Source organism: Oncorhynchus nerka, linkage group LG10 (genome assembly GCF_034236695.1).
Source record: "Oncorhynchus nerka isolate Pitt River linkage group LG10, Oner_Uvic_2.0, whole genome shotgun sequence".
NCBI lineage: Eukaryota > Metazoa > Chordata > Actinopteri > Salmoniformes > Salmonidae > Oncorhynchus > Oncorhynchus nerka.
The window spans coordinates 22,523,065-22,536,121 of NC_088405.1; the positions used below are offsets into that span (position 1 = coordinate 22,523,065).

The 13,057-nt window shown below is 46.7% G+C and overlaps 1 protein-coding gene across 4 annotated transcripts in view; it reads left to right on the top strand.

Moving 5' to 3' along the window:
• Nucleotides 1-13,057, top strand: part of LOC115135025 (attractin-like protein 1) — a 326,923-nt gene that overhangs the window by 47,356 nt on the left and 266,510 nt on the right. For all 4 annotated transcript variants that reach the window (XM_029669218.2, XM_029669216.2, XM_029669215.2 and 1 more), the window contains exons 6-9: nucleotides 1,701-1,875; nucleotides 3,204-3,291; nucleotides 10,424-10,679; nucleotides 12,048-12,231. In XM_029669218.2, the coding sequence (XP_029525078.1) occupies nucleotides 1,701-1,875; nucleotides 3,204-3,291; nucleotides 10,424-10,679; nucleotides 12,048-12,231 (703 nt within the window). The remainder of the gene's footprint in view (nucleotides 1-1,700; nucleotides 1,876-3,203; nucleotides 3,292-10,423; nucleotides 10,680-12,047; nucleotides 12,232-13,057) is intronic.

Consider the following 13,057-nt stretch of genomic DNA (forward strand, 5'->3'; position numbering starts at 1 on the left):
GGGTAGAACCACCCAGTCACCTCTCAATGAGACGGAACTGTCCTGCAGGGTAGAACCACCCAGTCACCTCTCAATGAGACGGAACTGTCCAGCAGGGTAGAACCACCCAAAGACCTCTCAATGAGACGGAACTGCAGGGTAGAACCACCCAAGCACCTCTCAATGAGACGGAACTGTCTAGCAGGGTAGAACCACCCAGTCACCTCTCAATGAGACGGAACTGTCCTGCAGGGTAGAACCACCCAGTCACCTCTCAATGAGACGGAACTGTCCAGCAGGGTAGAACCACCCAAAGACCTCTCAATGAGACGGAACTGCAGGGTAGAACCACCCAGTCACCTCTCTAGCAGGGTAGAACCACCCAGTCACCTCTCAATGAGACGGAACTGTCCTGCAGGGTAGAACCACCCAGTCACCTCTCAATGAGACGGAACTGTCCAGCAGGGTAGAACCACCCAAAGACCTCTCAATGAGACGGAACTGCAGGGTAGAACCACCCAAGCGCCTGTCAATGAGATGGGACTGTCCAGGGTAGAGCCAACTAAGCACCTCTCAATGAGATGGGACTGTCCAGGGTAGAGCCAACCAAGCTCCTGTCAATGAGATGGGACTGTCCAGGGTAGAGCCAACCAAGCTCCTGTCAATGAGATGGGACTGTCCAGGGTAGAGCCACCCAAGCTCCTCTCAATGAGATGGGACTGTCCAGGGTAGAGCCACCCAAGCTCCTCTCAATGAGATGGGACTGTCCAGGGTAGAGCCACCCAAGCTCCTCTCAATGAGATGGGACTGTCCAGGGTAGAGCCAACTAAGCACCTCTCAATGAGATGGGACTGTCCAGGGTAGAGCCAACTAAGCACCTCTCAATGAGATGGGACTGTCCAGGGTAGAGCCAACCAAGCACCTCTCAATGAGATGGGACTGTCCAGGGTAGAGCCAACTAAGCACCTCTCAATGAGATGGGACTGTCCAGGGTAGAGCCAACCAAGCACCTCTCAATGAGATGGGACTGTCCAGCACCTCTCAATGAGATGGGACTGTCCAGGGTAGAGCCAACTAAGCACCTCTCAATGAGATGGGACTGTCCAGGGTAGAGCCAACCAAGCACCTCTCAATGAGACAGGACTGTCCAGCATGGTGCCACTCCTATGCTCTGACACTGAGTTGCTGGTCACTGGTCATTTCCCCAATGAGGTTTTCTCCACTGATGTATTGGGCTAGACAGGGTCCTGGCCCATAGACCTCATCACAGCCCCCCATTCCATTTACATTTACATTTAAGTCATTTAGCAGACGCTCTTATCCAGAGCGACTTACAAATTGGTGTGTTCACCTTAAGACATCCCCTGTCCACTGGCTTTCCTCCACTCTAATAGGGGACAACAGGGGCCAGTATCATGGGATCTTTCTCATAATGGGGTTTGATGAATCAGAGTGAGACCTTCTTTATTAAACCCACTAATGGTTCTGCCACCAGTCGGCCTCTGGGTGGTGGGGTCCTGGTAGCCATGTGAGTTCATCACCGTCATGGCTGTCCCCATCATCATGACATAAGCTGCGTTGTCTCGCTCTTCGCCAGCAGATGGTGATGTGGGACCATGTTTAGTCAGATGTATTAAATAGTTGTTGAAGAGAGTATTTTGCTACAAACGCACCTCACATACTCTCATGCATTTCTAAGTTTGTTGTGTGGTCCTCTCCAGGTCCAGACTGTGCTCTGTCAGTGCCATCCACCGAGTCTTACTGGGTGATGTCTAACGTCAAGCCCTTCAGCCAGTCCCTGGGCAGGGCCTCCCATAAGGCTGTGGTCCATGGGAAACTCATGTGGGTCATCGGAGGATACAGCTTCAACTACAGCTCCTTCCACATGGTGCTCAAGTAAGGCACTGACTGAAGAGAGGCCTGAAATATCTGTCTGTCTCTTCGTCTCTGTAGCTAGGTTTCCATCCAGTTGGCGACAGATTGTCATGCAAGTATTCTCAAATCTGCCTAAAGGAAATATACGCATTTTCTCACCAAACTGACTTGTTGCAGATTAACATCAGTGTGTGATGACGTAGTGCACACTAAATGTAGTTTTTCGCTTAAGTTTTCATGTACTGAATACAAATGTTCATTGTGTTTCCATCGCATTTTCAATTCTACTGAATTCTACAAAAATTGTTGCGTTAAATAGTAAATGTGCCGACTCTGGTCTTGACACGTGGTGCTCTAGCCAACAGCTTGCCAATATAGTGCAGGTAGGTGGTGCCGGTAGGTTGGTCTAAATGATGAGATTATTATGGAGAATATTTTTATTTTTTCGAAAGGCAGTCAAGCATCGATCGTCATGTCACCAGAATAAGACTCTGGATATTTATTGGAAACGAGCATCAAGCTCATTATGCACTTTCACCACCCTGTGAAGTTCATCATTTACTTAATCTGTAGCCTAATAACCTGCATGCTTTCCCGAGTCGTAATGGGAGGACCACAACCATTTCATCACGTGACTCCAAGTTTACTTCGATATGATGGTTTTTATATTCATATTTGCGCATAAAGTCGTTTCCACCACCATTTTTCGCATAATTAATTTTACCAATGCAAAAAAAGATCCCACCCGGTAGAACGAGGAAGTGATCTGTCGGCATTTATAAAATTATACAGTAATTTCCTGTTACCGTCACAGCTGTCGTGATTTGTTTTGTACAGTATGAATTCACTCGCATAAAAACTGTGGATGGAAACGTAGTTAATGTCTACTTACCACCTCTATATTTGCCTCCTTCCTGTCTTTTGCTCTTCCTCTCTCTCTCAATTCAAAGGGCTTTTTTGGCATGGGAACATATGTTTACATTGCCAAAGCCACATTCACAAATGTCATATTATGGCTATGTTGCAACGATGTACAAAATGGAAAATAAATAAACATAAATATGGCTTGTATTTGCAGTGGTGCTTGTTCTTTACTGGTTTCCCTTGTGGCAACAGGAACACAAATCTTTCTGCTGTGATGGCACATGGGTATTTCACCTAATCGTTATGGGAGTTTATCAAAATAGGACTTGTTTTCAAATTATTTCTCTTTTTGTCTCTCTCTGTCATTTTCTCTCTTTCCCTCCACTCTGTCCATCTCTTTCTTCTCCCTCCACTCTCTCCATTCATTTCTTTGTTGTGTATATTCTGTACAGCTCAGGCCTGACTGTCTCTCTTCCCCCCTGCAGTTATAACCTGGAAAGCAGCACTTGGGACGTGGTGCCGATCAATAGTGGTCCTCTGCAGAGATACGGCCATTCTCTGGCTCTCTACCAGGTAAGGCAGATAATGGCCACAGCCCACTAGCATGGTGGATGTGTTCCATTTAGCTTTTTGTCATCCACTGGTACTATACAGGGCTCTGTACATGTAGACATGGCTCTGTACATGTAGACAGGGTTCTGTACATGTAGACAGGGTTATATACATGTAGACAGGGTTCTGTACATGTAGACAGAGTTCTATACATGTAGACAGGGTTCTATACATGTAGACAGGATTCTGTACATGTAGACAGGATTCTGTACATGTAGACAGGGTTCTGTACATGTAGACATGGCTCTGTACATGTAGACAGGGCTCTCTCTTATCTGGCTCTTTCTGTTTCTCTGGGGGTTTCTCTCTACTTCACATATATTTTCTCTCTTTCCTCTCTCTCTCTGTCTGTTGGGTGAGGGAGTTAAGAGGATTGCCTCTCTGGGTCTGAGTAGCGATAACATGGCAGTAAGATGGATGTGGGGCCCTCAGGGTTGGTCAGAGAGCAGCAGGGCTACAGGCTTTGCTCTGGCTAACTGACTCTTCGGCTCACCAGGGGAAACAAGCATGACGACTACATCTGATCTGTTTGCTCTTTCTCTTCTTCCCTTGAAACTATAGAAGTCTATCTGAATAACCCTGTTAAATAGAAAGTCTGCCTCTGGCGTGTGTGTGACTTAAAACTCTTTCTTTACTGCTAAGCTCTTAAGTGTTTTGGTCGCTTTCATGAAGAGGGACAAATGGATTTTCTATTAGATGTCTTACTATGGTTAGTGACCTAAGGGGATCCGGCTTTGTTTACATGAGTTAAATGGAAGTAGTATTTTATGGCTCAGAGTTTATAGCTTGAAAGGCTGAGAAGTTTATTTTGGAACGACTCTCACTTCATTACTTGCAGTTTACAAAACTTTAAAATGGTACCCCATGGAAGACCTCACTAATGGTTTTGTCTTGTAAGGAATACTGCAAATGTTAAAGGTTCTACGTACTAACATACCTTTAGAACTAGGCTAAGCTGCAGTCTGTGTTTGGGACATGCCAGGGGTTTATATTTTTATTGTAGAGTAACACAGTCATGACTTCAGATGGATTTGGGTGATGAGCAAGCATCTTATCTCTGACCTGACTGCTAACCCCTTATCTCTGACCTGACCGCTAACCCCTTATCTCTGACCTGACTGCTAACCCCTTATCTCTGACCTGACTGCTAACCCCTTATCTCTGACCTGACTGCTAACCCCTTATCTCTGACCTGACTGCTAACCCCTTATCTCTGACCTGACTGCTAACCCCTTATCTCTGACCTGACTGCTAACCCCTTATCTCTGACCTGACTGCTAACCCCTTATCTCTGACCGCTAACCCCTTATCTCTGACCTGACCGCTAACCCCCTATCTCTGACCTGACTGCTAACCCTTTATCTCTGACCTGACTGCTAACCCCTTATCTCTGACCTGACTGCTAACCCCTTATCTCTGACCTGACTGCTAACGCCTTATCTCTGACCTGACCGCTAACCCCTTATCTCTGACCTGACCGCTAACCCCTTATCTCTGACCTGACCGCTAACCCCTTATCTCTGACCTGACCGCTAACCCCTTATCTCTGACCTGACCACTAACCCCTTATCTCTGACCTGACTGCTAACCCCTTATCTCTGACCTGACTGCTAACCCCTTATCTCTGACCTGACTGCTAACCCCTTATCTCTGACCTGACTGCTAACCCCTTATCTCTGACCTGACTGCTAACCCCTTATCTCTGACCTGACCACTATCTCTGACCTGACCGCTAACCCCTTATCTCCTGCTAACCCATCTCTGACTGCTAACCCCTTATCTCTGACCTGACTGCTAACCCCTTATCTCTGACCTGACCACTAACCCCTTATCTCTGACTGCTAACCCCTTATCTCTGACTGCTAACCCCTTATCTCTGACCTGACTGCTAACCCCTTATCTCTGACCTGACCGCTAACCCCTTATCTCTGACCTGACCACTAACCCCTTATCTCTGACTGCTAACCCCTTATCTCTGACCTGACTGCTAACCCCTTATCTCTGACCTGACTGCTAACCCCTTATCTCTGACCTGACCACTAACCCCTTATCTCTGACCTGACCACTAACCCCTTATCTCTGACCTGACCACTAACCCCTTATCTCTGACCTGACCACTAACCCCTTATCTCTGACCTGACCACTAACCCCTTATCTCTGACCTGACCACTAACCCCTTATCTCTGACCTGACCACTAACCCCTTATCTCTGACCTGACCACTAACCCCTTATCTCTGACCTGACCGCTAACCCCTTATCTCTGACCTGACCGCTAACCCCTTATCTCTGACCTGACCGCTAACCCCTTATCTCTGACCTGACCACTAACCCCTTATCTCTGACCTGACCACTAACCCCTTATCTCTGACCTGACCACTGACTCATGCTGTGACATTTTCATTTTATCAGTTCACTACAGAACCGTTCTCTTTTTGAAGGGGCACGTGAAAGGACTTATTGTCTAAAGGTTTTATGATAAGGTTTTATTCTCTAATGCAGCGTTTTTGATCAGAAATGAAATAGTAGATGAAATGATACACACCAAGGTCTTTTCTAATTGAGATGCCTGTCTGTAGTTTATCCTGGGATTACATTCAGAAATCCCCTTTACAAGTGACATTCTCTCTCAGAGGGACCTACATTTAAATGGGAACCTTTAATTTAGTCCGTGTTGTGAGGATTACCTTAGCTACTATACAGTGAACATGCTGAACTTCCAGACAGCTGCATTCACTCTTCTGCCTTGTGTGTGTGTGTGTGTGTCCGTGTATGTGTGTGTCCGTGTATGTGTGTGTCCGTGTATGTGTGTGTCCGTGTGTGTGTGTGTCCGTGTGTGTGTGTGTCCGTATATGTGTGTGTCCGTGTGTGTGTGTCCGTGTATGTGTGTGTCCGTATGTGTGTGTCCATGCATACATGTATTATGAGTGTTTGTATGTGCAGCATGTGTGGACAGCCATGGCTGTGTGCCCACCTTTTCCCTATACCCTATCTTTCACATGTTCCATGCTTGCTTTGATTGATGTGAACACACTTAGCCCATCAAGTGTTTCTGTACCGTTCACAGTGGTGTACCACTGGTGTCTCCAGGTGTCAGTTCATCAGAAACTCAAACCTTTCAGGAAATGGAAGAAACGTTCCTACTGTATCAAATTCTATCAGTCACATGCACCGAATACAACAGTGAAATGCTTACAAGCCCTTAACCAACAATGCAATTTTAAGAAAATACCCCCCAAAAAGTAAGAAATAAGAATAACAAATAATTGAAGAGCAGCAGTAAATAACACTAGTGGGGCCTGACTACAGGGGGTACTGTGTATACTGTTCATTTGGTCAGAACCAGGGTTTCCGTTAGCCGGTAATAGCCGGCTTTTGGCCAATCTAAAAATAGAAAAGTTAAAAAATGCTTTTAGCCTCTGTTGCTACAGCATCTCAAACAAAAAAACACAAAGTTAACGGAAGGCAGGCTTCATCAGCGCATCACACACCCCTTTGCAATGAGGCAGTATGCATTGAGAAAACATGTACTTTAATGGTTGGAAACCTGAATGTTTTACTACATATTATGAGGCATGTTCTACCTTTGCTACAAAGTAGCCTGCCAAAATCAGACCATATCTGTGGAGGCGATTATGTTATATAAACTTTATTTCATTGCATATTAGATCTCCCCTCTTTAAATACATTTCTTTGACAACAGTGTTTTCTTGCTAATTGCATTATGGAACAAACATTCGTGTGTAGCCGTGCTACCTTGTGCACATTGTTGTACTTATGTGAAAAAATAGTTTTAAGCTAAGCATTCTGATCTGTTGCATGAGACTCATTGCTTTTTAAAGTGTATTTCTCGACAAGCTGACCAATAGAATAGGTAAACTTGTCTACTATGGGGGATAGTAGATTGACAAAGGCTAGTGATTTTGCTGTTAGTTTCTCGTCTTGTTGGCTGAGGAAAACTAAATGTGGACAGTTATTCTAACATCTTCAAAGTGGGCATAATTTCCTCCTCCACTTGCATCTTCTGTTAATATGAATTACCATCATCTAATTGGGATTCCTGTCATTCTGAGAACCGTGGGTGAAAGCACTAACCTGATTACACACCCAATGCATATGGGTCCGGTAAATGTCCAGTAAATTAAAATGCTGCTGGTCAAATGCCCAACGGAAACCCTGGTCAGAACAGAGATATTATAGTTGTACCTGTGTAACTTCCCCTCTGTTATAAAACCCAGCTCCTTCACTCTGTTATAAAACCCAGCTCCTTCACCCTGTTATAAAACCCAGCTCCTTCACTCTGTTATAAAACCCAGCCCCTTCACTCTGTTATAAAACCCAGTTCCTTCACCCTGTTATAAAACCCAGCTCCTTCACCCTGTTATAAAACCCAGCTCCTTCACTCTGTTATAAAACCCAGCTCCTTCACCCTGTTATAAAACCCAGCTCCTTCACCCTGTTATAAAACCCAGCTCCTTCACTCTGTTATAAAACCCAGCTCCTTCACTCTGTTATAAAACCCAGCTCCTTCACTCTGTTATAAAACCCAGCTCCTTCACTCTGTTATAAAACCCAGCTCCTTCACCCTGTTATAAAACCCAGCTCCTTCACCCTGTTATAAAACCCAGCTCCTTCACCCTGTTATAAAACCCAGCTCCTTCACTCTGTTATAAAACCCAGCTCCTTCACCCTGTTATAAAACCCAGCTCCTTCACTCTGTTATAAAACCCAGCTCCTTCACTCTGTTATAAAACCCAGCTCCTTCACCCTGTTATAAAACCCAGCTCCTTCACTCTGTTATAAAACCCAGCTCCTTCACCCTGTTATAAAACCCAGCTCCTTCACTCTGTTATAAAACCCAGCTCCTTCTCTCTGTTCAGTTTCTCTGTAAGTGGGAAGCGCCTTGTTTGGCCGCCGTTCCTCAGCCACCAGCCCCACATACGTAAAGGAGGAATCCACAATTAGCATATAAATGAACACCTACTCTGAGGTTTTTAATGTAAGGCTTATGCTGAGCTAGTGCAGCACACACATCAAGCCAACAAACCTGGAAACGGGAACATGAGAGAATAGACTTCCAGGGTCAGGGATGGGACCACACACCCACGCCACACACCACCACCACACACACACTACACATCACGCACACCACACCACCACACACATACCACACATACCACACACACACTACACATCACGCACACCACACCACCACACCCACGCCACACACCACCACCACACACACACTACACATCACGCACACCACACCACCACACACATACCACACACACACTACACATCACGCACACCACACCACCACACCCACGCCACATACCACCACCACACACACACTACACATCACGCATACCACACCACCACACACATACCACACATACCACACACACACTCCCCTACTCTCTCTCCTCCACACACATTATTCACCTCAAGTCTGTAACCCAACCCTGGGATATGTTATTCCTCTCTCTCTCCTCTAAGGATTGAGAGATTACGGTGTGTGTTGCTGCTAGGAATACAGCCCATTGCCCGCCCATTTCTGATTTTAATATACCGACAGAAGCAATAGCTCGTCTTTACGCATGCATTCAGATCATAGCGTTTATATAATATCCCCTGCTTTGTATTCACATTTTGTATTCACGAATCTGAAAAAGCCACCTTCAATAAGAGCTCCCTCTTAGTCGGAGGTGTAGCATCCGAGGAACACGTTGGGGAACTGAAGCGTGGGGGTTGCTGCTTCGCTGGTGGTGTGGTGGTCAAACCATCCTGCAGCCAGATGTGTTTACTAATTAAGTGTGTTGGGCTGTGTGTTGGGCTGTGTGTTGGGCTGTGTGTTGGGCTGCGTGTTGGGCTGCGTGTTTTCTGCACACCTCTCCCTCCCAACTGCTTCTACTACAGTACTCAGACTGTGTGTGTGTGAGATTAATCTGTCATGGACAGAGGCAGGTTAAAAAATGGTATCATAGCATGTGTCAACAGACTGGGGATGCGATGACTAATGAGAAACCTTGTTCCGGTATGCCATTTTGGTTTGTCACTGATCATTTGGACAAATCCTGATTTCACAGGTGTTCTTGTCTTCCTGAATTTCGGAAGGGGAGGGGACATTTGGCCCATAGACGAGCCTGAAACTTGCATAGAGTTGGTATATTTCTCCTAACATCTCCCCCAGAACTGTATTGAGCAACTGATGCAACTACGCAATATTTTAGTTCTGGGGTTCGGGGATTTTGAGAGCGATTCCGTTGGGGTTGGCAGTGCGTGCTGAGGTAATGTAGAAGGAGGGAACCAGATTTCCTTAACAGAAAATACATTGAGGCTCTTAAGGTTGTTGGGTCCCTTGTGGATGTGTCCGTGGCCTGGGAGACGGTATAATTGGCCCCCTGCGGTGTAGCGACACTGTTACCTGTGCCAGGATGTTCCAGTTGTTCCTGTGTGGGCAGAGCTCCTCTAGGTACTTTACAGTATGTTGCTCTATGTTTATGAAATGGAGCGTTGCTGTACAGTAGTAATCTGCCCTGTAAAAACAGGATGCCATAGCGATAATGACTGTATTATATAGCTGCATTAGAACCCTACAGCTGAAGTACCAAGATGCCTGAAAAGGTTTTAGTAGCATATTAAAGTTACTGTCAGGTAAAGGTAGTTGATTGTTATCTGTAGTATCATGTGATTCAGTGTATGGGGAGAAGCCAGTAGTTGACCTCGGTATGAGAGGGTTATAGCAGCAGCCTTTCTCAATGATTGTTGGTGTTCACAGCTATACCCTGTCTGTCTCTGTCGTGATTGGGGTCCAGGGATGATACACTCTGGAGAAGCTCATGGCCGTACAGCTCAATAATACACACACACACACACACACACACACACACACACACACACACACACACACGCAAGCATGGCATGCACACTGAGGAATGCGGTGTGTCTCACCTTCTTTTCATACTGAACACACAGAGAGCAGACATTCTGTCGAGGGCAGTCGTGGATAGAAACCTCTTTAATCTTGTGTGTTTTTATACAACCACAATCCCTAACCCTCTGTCATCTCATGCCGCTGATATTTTCCCCCCTCAGGACGACATCTACATGTACGGGGGGAAGCTGGAGGCTGGTTCAGGCAACGTGACAGACGAGCTGTGGGTCTTCAACATCCCTAGTCGTACTTGGTCCCTGAAGAACCCCAGCAGCCTGGTCCAGGGACAGCCCTACGCCGTGGAGGGTCATTCCGCCCACCTGGCTGAACTGACCAATGGGGATGTGGTCATGGTGGTTCTCTTCGGCTACTCCCCTGTCTACAGCTACATCAGCAAAGTGCAGGAGTACAACATCAGTAGGTCCAACAGTGGCTAGATGGATGGGTCGTGGGGTTTTCAGCCATGATGAGTAATCCACATCAATGAATTCAGATTTGACATTCCTACAACCCAGTGGCAGATTTCGAGCCTTCCAAAATAGGCAAAGTGACAGCAACAACCATAGATGCCCGCAGCAACGTTGTATTCATTTCATGGTGCTTAGTGACGAAAACATTGTTGCTGGGGTCATCATTGGGTGTCGCTGTCACTCATCTCTTAATGGAAGGCCCATGATCTTTCATGTTTAGCCACAGCACTCCTATTTCCATTAAAGGCCCCCTGGGTGTGCCCACACCTGCATAGTACTCTGTTATAATCTTATTGTTTTGATGGTAAACACACCTACTGTCTATTCACAGAGCCTTTAAGGTTGTCCTCTTGAATGCTGTTGGCCAAGGTTCTTTGACCAGAGCTTGTGACCACTGTGGAACCCCTAGGCTTTTCATACCAGTAGATGGCGTTGCAGTACAGTGTTTTGAGGGGTTACGATCAGGTGAATGCCTGCATTACAAGGCATTTTAGCCTGTAGGAGACTCCACGGCAGGACAGCTCACTGCAGCCCAGTTCAGCCACATTAAAGCCCGTGGAGAGAGTTGGAACATCTACAGTCTTGGATACTCTAGGGTACACTTAGTGCTCAGGGTAAAATAAGTGGGTACTAGTCTGTGAATGTAATTGATTTGGGTAAGAGACATATACCAGAAAATGTGTAATGTGGACCCAGAGGATAGCACTTACAAGTATTAATAAAAAAATGTGTTTCCAATGTGGTCCTCATGCACGCATGCTCTCTCACTGTCTCACCCTCTCTGTCTTTTCTCTTCTCACCTCTCTCTCATCATTAAGAGTAGCTGGCACCTAGGCCGGACCGTCTGGGAGAAGACATGATTAATGAGTTCTACTCATCCCTCTCCCCTCATCCCCCTCCCTCATATCGCTCCGTCTCTCTCTGTCTCTCTGTGTGTGATCAAACCATATTCATCCTGTAATTAGTTTTATTTAGAGCACTATGGATATTGTGATATTTCATCACATTCGGACGGACTTGAGTCTCTTCATTCGGGCGGACTTGAGTCTGCCAGTTGTGGATACATCTCAGTGTATCCACATGTTCCGTGGCCTCCTCCTCTCTCCATCCCTCCCTTCATCTCTCACAAGGGGACTTTAAGTGCTCTCTCCCGCTGGCTCTGTCTGTCTCCCAGAGGCAGCCTTATATACACACACTCATTTGACACACTCACAAGCATGCACACTTATTCTCCGCACTGTATGTCTCAAAGCTGATCCAATCATGTTGGCCAACTCACACTAAGATGCACTTCTCTTTTGCCTCTGTCACACAGGGACAAACTCCTGGCAGGTCCCTGAGACCAATGGTGCCATCGTCCAGGGTGGCTATGGCCACAGCAGTGTGTATGACAGCTCCAGCAGGTGTGTTTACGTCCACGGGGGCTACAAGGCCCTGCCTGCCAACAAGTATGGCCTGGTGGATGAACTGTATCGCTATGAGGTCCAGACACAGACCTGGTGAGTGATATTAGCTTGGTAGAGTGTCTGTCTGCCAGGTTCTCTTGTCTGACTCTCTGTCTGTCTCTGCCGGTCTCTCTGTCTGTCTCTGCCGGCCTCTCTGTCTGTCTCTGCCGGCCTCTCTGTCTGTCTCTGCCGGCCTCTCTGTCTGTCTCTGCCGGCCTCTCTGTCTGTCTCTGCCGGCCTCTCTGTCTGTCTCTGCCGGCCTCTCTGTCTGTCTCTGCCGGCCTCTCTGTCTGTCTCTGCCGGCCTCTCTGTCTGTCTCTGCCGGTCTCTCTGTCTGTCTCTGCCGGTCTCTCTGTCTGTCTCTGCCGGCCTCTCTGTCTGTCTCTGCCGGCCTCTCTGTCTGTCTCTGCCGGCCTCTCTGTCTGTCTCTGCCGGCCTCTCTGTCTGTCTCTGCCGGTCTCTCTGTCTGTCTCTGCCGGTCTCTCTGTCTGTCTCTGCCGGTCTCTGTTTTGTCTGTCTGTATGCCTGTCTCTGCCGGTCTGCCTGCCTGTCTCTGTTTGTTTGCCTGTCTCTCTGTCTGCATGTCTCACTGTTTGTGCTTGTATCAGTGGATACATATTCACTTGAGAGTTCAGCTGTATCAATTTGCCAGCCCTGAGAAAAAGGTGTGTAAAGTAAGCATATTTTCCCCAGTGCCCCAGTAGCATAATGCATTTATTTGCTAAACCCCCTAGTTACGAGGCAATGCATTTAATGTATTTCTTTGCTCCCTCTGTGTTGGAGTTTAGACTTGCTGTAAGTCTACTTGTTGTCAGGATGAGTTTAAAACAACACTGTTCAATGGTGAAAGGAAAGCCTAGTGACAGGTCAGGAGTGGTTT